We start from the raw sequence: 7,332 nt of genomic DNA on the forward strand, positions 1-7,332 counted from the left end.
AGCACATCAGCAATGAATGTAGACTTCTGGATCAGGTATGAAATCACACGATAAAATGTTCGTATAATTTTTTTTCCAGTGTAACGTCATCTAAAAAAAGATGACATTCTACTTTAGTCTCTAGAATAAAAAACATAGGTCAACAGAGGTTGATTATATTTTGATTTTACATTTTAACTTTATTTATATTTATTATTAAAACCTATTAATCAACTGTTCCTAGAAAAAACGATTTTACGCACATGCGATTTTCCGGCTGCAGGTGGCGCTGTCCACCAAGATGGTCAGCGCACCCCAGTTTGTCAGTTTCCTGTAAAACAATGTGGCTGCACATCAGACACAGAGAAGAGTTATTCATCTGTTTGATTCTGTGGTTATCACAAAGATTCGGTTTCAAAAAGCAAAAACAAAGTGACATGTTAAATAATAATATTATAATAATATAATAATATAAAATTACAAAAAAGCCCAGTACGCATGCGTCTTACTTCCTGTGGCCAAATATGGGCAACGCAAAGATAAATAAAAAAATACTAGAGGTCTCACTGCGTCAGTAAATGACAACATGCAACACCAGGACAACATGTTATATCCCCTACAATATTCATCCTGAGGTGAAACATGTCCTGTATCCAGATGAGACCGATCACTTATCAATGAGCTTTACTCGTCACATCTGTCGCCATGGCGACAGATCGGCCCCTGCTGCCTCCCAGATGTTGACGATCTTCGCCGCCGCCTCCTCTCCACAGTTTCAAGAAGGAAGCGGCACAGGCGTCTCCATCCCCGGCTCCAGGCGTGGTCTCAGACGGGTGTGGTGTTCTGGGGCTTGTTCGGCTGAAGTTCAGCAGCAGCAGCAGCAGCAGCAGCACATGTACAGAGCATGACAGAGATGTGAGGAGCAGAGAGGAGCTGACATGGAGAGAAGAGTGAACTCTGGTGCTTGTGCGTAATTCTCCTCTGATCGGTGCGTCAGGGCTGTGAGTGTGTGTGTGAGAGAGAGAGGGAGGACGCTGTGATAGAGGTGAGGGTCACATGTTTTTTCTTGTTTGTCAGGAAGAAGTTGACATATGACTCAGCGTGGTGAAATAATCCCTGTCATTGTTCAGCTGCATTTCCGTGATGCTGCTTTTTTCAGGTTTTAAATGTGATCGGATCACTGAACTCTTTCTGACAGAACTTCAGCAGATGTATGTGCTTATTGATGACACACTAACCCTGTGTGTAAAATATGCCCTGTAAGAAACAAGCCTTTACCCTATGATATGGGTGTATTCATAAAAGTACAGTACATGATTATAACCAAATATACAGAACTTTAACTAAGAAATCAAACACAGATTTAAAGTCAAATATAAACACAAATAATATACACATCTTCCCTGCACTGTTTATTCTGTAAAATAAAAGTTGTCTGATAGGTGCAAGTTGGCAAATGCCTACGAAAGGCTTATAACAAATCGGCCAATTTTGATTGCCCAATGGATGAATTGATCGGGCTCTACGCAGTATGAAAAGGTGCACCGTGAGGAACAAGCTGTTACCCAATGATATGTGTTGTCGCAGAGTGAGGTGTGTGACATGAGGAGGCTTGTTGTGTTCCACTGCTTAAAGTTGTGCAACGTTCACAGAACAATGGGCCTCCTGCAGCTGCTGAAGTCCCAGTTCGTGTGCCACCTGCTCATTTTCTACGTGTTCCTGGCGTCGGGCCTCATCGTCAACCTGTTGCAGATCTGCACCCTGCCTCTGTGGCTGGTCAGCAAGCGGCTGGCCCGCAGGATCAACATCCGACTGTGCTACTGGGTCAGCAGCCGTGAGTAACCGCTCTCATTCTCTGACACTAGAGCCGCTTTCGGACCTGCACTGAAGCCCAGATATTTTCCTGCAATTTTCCAGAGGGGCTGTATTTGAGAACACAAACATCTGGGTCACTTGTTCCGGAGATTCTTAGGAGCTTTTCCTGCCAACCCCCGAGTGAAATGTCTGAGGGAGTGGGTTTGTTGATGAAAATGTGACATGTAACAAAGAAATAAATATCTCAGGATGAGGAAGAGGTGTCGTACACGTAGAGGATACCAACAAAGATGTCGACTTGGAAAGACAATGAGATTTGAGATCTTTTGGCGACGGCTTAAAGGTTCAGTCTGTAAGATTTAGGTGAAAGGGATCTATTGGCAAAGAAATTATATAAAATAATCCGAGTGATGTTTCATCTAAATGGTATGAATTGTTGTTTTGTTTACCCTAGAATGGGCCCTTAATATTTAAATACTTTATATTTACATCAGGAGCGGGTCCTCTCTACGGAGGCCGCCATGTTTTTTTACAGTAGCCCAGACTGGACAAACTAAACACCTTTTGAGTTTTTATCACAACTGAAGGTTTCCAAAGGTTCTCTTTCATGTTTGGAAGGAGAGGGTGAGGTGAGGGGTGTCCAGCTGCAACACGGAACTACACCACTAGATGTCACTAAATTCTACACACTGAACCTTTAAGGCTTAAGGGCCCCCCCTGCCGCTGTCACTTAGCTGTCAAAAATAACCTGTTATTTCAACCGGACTTTTTACATCATGTCCTGCGTCTGCATGGTCTACCCAGACACCACCCCTCATCTTAATGTTCCAGACATTTTCCTGTTGTCGTGAACACGTCTGACCCGAACAATCTCCTTCTGTGTTCTTCATGTGTAAAAGGAAAACTCAGAAAAATGTCCCAACCCATTTTTCCAGAGTTCTTGTCTGATAATAAATGACACTGAAGTGAGTTGTCTGATGCTGCTGTGTTTATTTTGCTGCTGGGAAGAAAACATTTACTTCAACGGTAACTTGGAATGAAAAAGATCAAAGTCTGCATGAAGCATATGACCAGTTTACAAACACAGTCAAACCCTTTTACCCTTTACACACAAAACATGGCTATGTCTACATCATGGCGTCTTTATGATCCCCAGAGCCGGTAGCTGTCCTGGAGTGGTGGTCTGGGACACAATGTACGCTCTACACGGATCCAGAGAGCTACACACTGTACGGGAAAGAGAACGCCATCGTGGTTATGAACCACAGTTTTGAGATCGACTTCCTGTGCGGCTGGACCTTCTGTGAAAGATTCGGAGTCCTCGGGGTAAGAGAAAGAAAAATCACACCAGCTTCAGACATTTTTTATTCTTCTTTTCTTTACTGTTTCAATTTCTACATTCTCCAGAGTTCAAAGGTGTTGGCCAAGAAGGAGCTGGCTTATGTTCCAGTGATTGGTTGGATGTGGTACTTCATGGAGATCGTTTTCTGTAAGAGGAAATGGGAGGAGGACAGAAGGACGGTGGCGCAGAGTCTTCAGAAACTGTGGGATTACCCAGAAAAGTTCTGGGTAGGTTTCCCCCTGTGGAAAATATCATAAAAATGAAGATGGCGGAGAGTTGTAGTGATGTCACAGTGATATTTTTGTTGAATAACTCCACTGATGAACGCTCTCTCCCTGGGGCTATAGTTCTTGCTTTTCTGTGAAGGCACGCGCTTAACGCCAAAGAAGCACGAGGTCAGCATGCAGGTGGCTGAGAGCAAAGGTCTGGCCAAACTGAAGCATCATCTCCTGCCCAGGACCAAGGGATTCTGGGTAACCGTCCAAAACCTCAGGGGAACAGGTGAGTGTCCGTCGCAAGTATTTCAACATGGCCGTCAGTGCATACAAGAAACAGAGAGGGGGAGTTGTACAGTTGACCTCCGCTGTGTGTCTCGCCTTGTAGCTGTGGCTCTTTACGATTCCACACTGAACTTCAGAAACAACGAGAAGCCGACCGTGCTCGGAATTCTCAGCGGGAAGAAATATCATGCAGATTTATATGTGAGGTGAGTGTTTAGTAGTGAGGGCTGCTATGTTTCATTTGGTAATCTCTTTTTTTTTTTTATCTCAGACATCTGACTTTCTTTTCGCAGGAGAATCCCTCTGGAGCAGATCCCCGAAGGTGAGGCCGAGTGCGCCGCCTGGCTCCACAAGCTCTACCAGGAAAAGGTGAGACGCTAACAGACACTTTTCTGTTGTTGTGAACGCATCTGACTCGGAGAATCTCCTGCTACGTTCATATGTCAAATGGTTGAAAATGTCGGGAAACCAATTTCCAGATAATTCACCACTGAAACGTTCTAGAAATTGTAGCTTCTTTGGTATTGAGTGGTTTCTGCACTGATGTATCTGCAGGACAGCTTTCAGGAGCATTACACACAGACGGGACGTTTCCCCGGGCCAAAAACAAGCCCCCCATCCCGACCATGGTCCTTGATCAACTGGCTGATCTGGTCCTGCCTGCTCCTCTACCCTCTGGGCCTGCTGCTCGCTCGACTCATCAGCTCTGGATCAGTGTTTACCCTCTTGGCTGCTGGGGCTCTCTGCGCCGCAGGTTGGTTTCATTACATTCAAGCCAAACGTTTAGTCAGTGTGAAAATGGGTGTCACAGTTTAAACAGTTTCTTTTTGTTCAAACATCCCATAAAGCAGCAGATCTGAGAAATCAAATAAACAGTAAGTCTGTATTTTTCTGGAAATTGTGGTTAATCAGTGTTGGGAGCATGTTCCCAAACAGCATCCCAGCATGTGCTGACTGACTGAAGTTAAACATTCATCCAAACAGTTTTACAAAGATGTTCTAAATTAACGAGAGGAGGATGGGTTCATGAGGAGCATGGTACAGTGTCACCAAATTGTTGACAGACTCAGGCCTCAAGTCTTAGATTCAGTCTTGTCCTTTAATTCTAATCCTGAAAAGTCTTCCTACTTTGAGGGTCAATTTACAAGATTCAAAAAGTGGAATTTACTGTGGAACTCAAAACCTGCCACCACTCATCCTTTACTTCTTCAGTTAATCTTCTTCATGATCTTTCCGTCGCAGCTTCACTGGGAGTTCGCTGGATGATCGGCCAGACTGAGGTCGACAAAGGCTCCAGTTACGGGAACAAGGAGGTTCTTCTGAACATCAACTGAGTCGACTCTGAGAATCTTAAGAACACCAGCCTGACGGGAGCTTGCTGGTCCAACAAGTACAAACTTGCTTCAAAGCACAAAACAAACAGGGTTGTCTTGTTTTTATGCTCTTGAGCCGAACTGGGATGATCATGATAGTGGACTGAGGTGAGCAGCTTCCTTTAGGTTCCTTATCATAAAAATATGAGCCAAGAAAACAACATTCACTGTAAATCAGAAGGTTCATATTTAAATACAGTCGAGGCAGAAATTCTCGCTAAAAAGACTAATTGAAAATTCAAACAAGTGAAAAATTTAACTCTTTGATTGACATTTTTATGCTTGAATAAAATATATTTTACTTAAAAAAGATTAATACTGGTTCCTTGATGTTAAGTGTTTGTAACGAACTCTGCAAAAGCAGCAGAGGTCCAGAAGTTGTAGTGCGTCCTTTTGTCCTTGTCAGGACTAGTAGACCTCATGGGGACCAAACCCGGTCCTAATTATGCAAAACGTAATTTCTGAGGTCCTGGTTCAGATTAGAGAGAAGATGTGAATTGTTGATTCAGTTTCAGTTTTGGTTAGGACAGCCACAATGAATGGAATGCAGTGTCCTAACAAGGATGGCTTTGCTAACTCTGTGTGCGTGTGTGTACTTGTACTTTTGAGCAGAGACCTTGTGGAGTGAGGACACTTTGGCAGGACCTCACTTTTTCAAAGGGCTGTTAAAGGGTTAACACTTGGTTTTAGGGTTAGAAAATGGAGTGGAATAGGGAACTAATTATGCCAATCAGTGTCTTCAGTAAGATAGTACAGGAATGTGTGTGTATGCGTTTAGCAGCAGTAGTGAGGGAGAGCAGGCAACGTTTCTAATTGTAATGAACTTCACTCGAGCAACGAGAGCAGCTCCTCACCAGTTAACAGATTTCCTTGAAAAAAAAAACCTGAAGGCTTCAACTTGTCATCCACTAAAAAGCTGATGTTTGTACTTGCACATTAACAAGTGATGAATAACGTACTGTGCATTAGAAGGTGTTGAGATCAGGACTAAAGACGAGGAGAGTCACAGCCTGAGCTGCAGGTCACCTCCCTGTGGTTTTAATAAATGCATGTACAGGCACATAACCTAAATGCTCCACGTGGAGACACAGCTAATCTACCAGGCATCTCGTATTGACAGTAGACACAGAGGTAAAGCGAGCACGTACTTCAGTCCCTCTCCTCCCTCCCTCCTTCCTCATATCTCCAGTTAGCATCTCAGAGAGGACGTAGCAGAGCTCCAGATATCTGCTGCTCGTCTGTGACCTTTGCTCATTAAACCTGCAAAATGGTGGTGGTGTTCAAATGAGTGAGCTATTCATCTCGGCTGTTCACTGCGAAGATGTTGTTCCTCAACCAAAGTGACTCGGCTCATTCAGGCCTGATGATGTCACTTTGTTGTTGATGTTTCTGACATAGCAAATCACAAAGCTATGAGGAAGACATCATTTCATATCTTTGTTGATTTATTTCCCTCTGTCACCATCATGCCATGTCCCGTTCCTCCAGCCCTCTCCCGGTACCGGGACATTTCAGTCACTGCCTGTCACAGGAAGAAACCTTTGTGTCGTTTGTGTTGGTTTGAAGTCACCTAAGCCTCTAAGACAATTGCCTACAATGCAGTGAAATTTTATTTTTTTATCTTCCTATAACAAACATTTTTTATTAAACAAGGTTTTATATTAAAAGATAATTAGCTAAATTGTCATGTGTCTTATTAAATCATGGTGCAATAAAAACAGATATTAAAAGGAAACAATGTGTTTTTCTCTTATTGCATTTTTATGTTTTTATTCTGCCTCATCAATCCTCCATATTACATATTATTATTATTCTGCTCCACACGCAGGCTCAAAGCTTTAGGATCTTAACATCTCTTTGAAATGTATGTCCATAATAAGGTGGAGGTACGAATTTATTACATATATTACAGCTTACTATTACCTGACTGTACAGGTTTTCTGTGCAGTCATTTGGTGACAGCAGAATAATATTTTATAAGTTTTAGTTTTTCTACTTTGTCTTTTTAGTGAAACTTTAAATAATAAACGCCGGACTTTTAAAATTACGGCTGCCAGAGTCTCTTATCAGCTTTGGCTGCTAAACTTCTTCTAATCAAACTTTTAACCTTATTTGGAGAAAATCAGAATCAGAATCAGAATTATTTTTAATTGCCAAGTATATTTTCACATACAGGACATTGACTTGGTGTGGTTTAACTAATGAGAAGATGGTTTAATTAATGAATTAAATAAAAAGTGAATATTGAAAAATCCTATGATCCCATGTAGAAAATCCCAAATGAGAATTTACGAATATAAAGTTTGAGGGGTTCTGAGCTCTT

General features: G+C 42.4%; 1 protein-coding gene across 3 annotated transcripts; it reads left to right on the forward strand.

Moving 5' to 3' along the window:
* The first annotated feature begins 745 nt into the window (after nt 1-745).
* On the forward strand, nt 746-6,744 carry agpat4 (1-acylglycerol-3-phosphate O-acyltransferase 4 (lysophosphatidic acid acyltransferase, delta)). 3 transcript variants are annotated; one of them, XM_035173476.2, is made up of 9 exons: nt 746-945; nt 1,632-1,813; nt 2,951-3,120; nt 3,202-3,363; nt 3,484-3,637; nt 3,740-3,842; nt 3,930-4,005; nt 4,192-4,390; nt 4,485-4,842. In XM_035173476.2, the coding sequence occupies exons 2-9, from the start codon at nt 1,636-1,638 to the stop codon at nt 4,592-4,594; spliced, it is 1,152 nt and encodes a 383-aa protein (XP_035029367.1). In that variant the 5' UTR covers nt 746-945; nt 1,632-1,635; the 3' UTR covers nt 4,595-4,842. The 3 variants fall into 3 exon arrangements, with proteins under 3 accessions (XP_035029367.1, XP_035029366.1, XP_035029368.1); XM_035173475.2 differs by having other exon boundaries at nt 747-1,024; XM_035173477.2 differs by lacking the exon at nt 4,485-4,842 and adding an exon at nt 4,879-6,744 and having other exon boundaries at nt 748-1,024.
* Nucleotides 6,745-7,332: the final 588 nt, after the last annotated feature.

The sequence above is a fragment of the Hippoglossus stenolepis genome, chromosome 12, assembly GCF_022539355.2.
Source record: "Hippoglossus stenolepis isolate QCI-W04-F060 chromosome 12, HSTE1.2, whole genome shotgun sequence".
NCBI lineage: Eukaryota > Metazoa > Chordata > Actinopteri > Pleuronectiformes > Pleuronectidae > Hippoglossus > Hippoglossus stenolepis.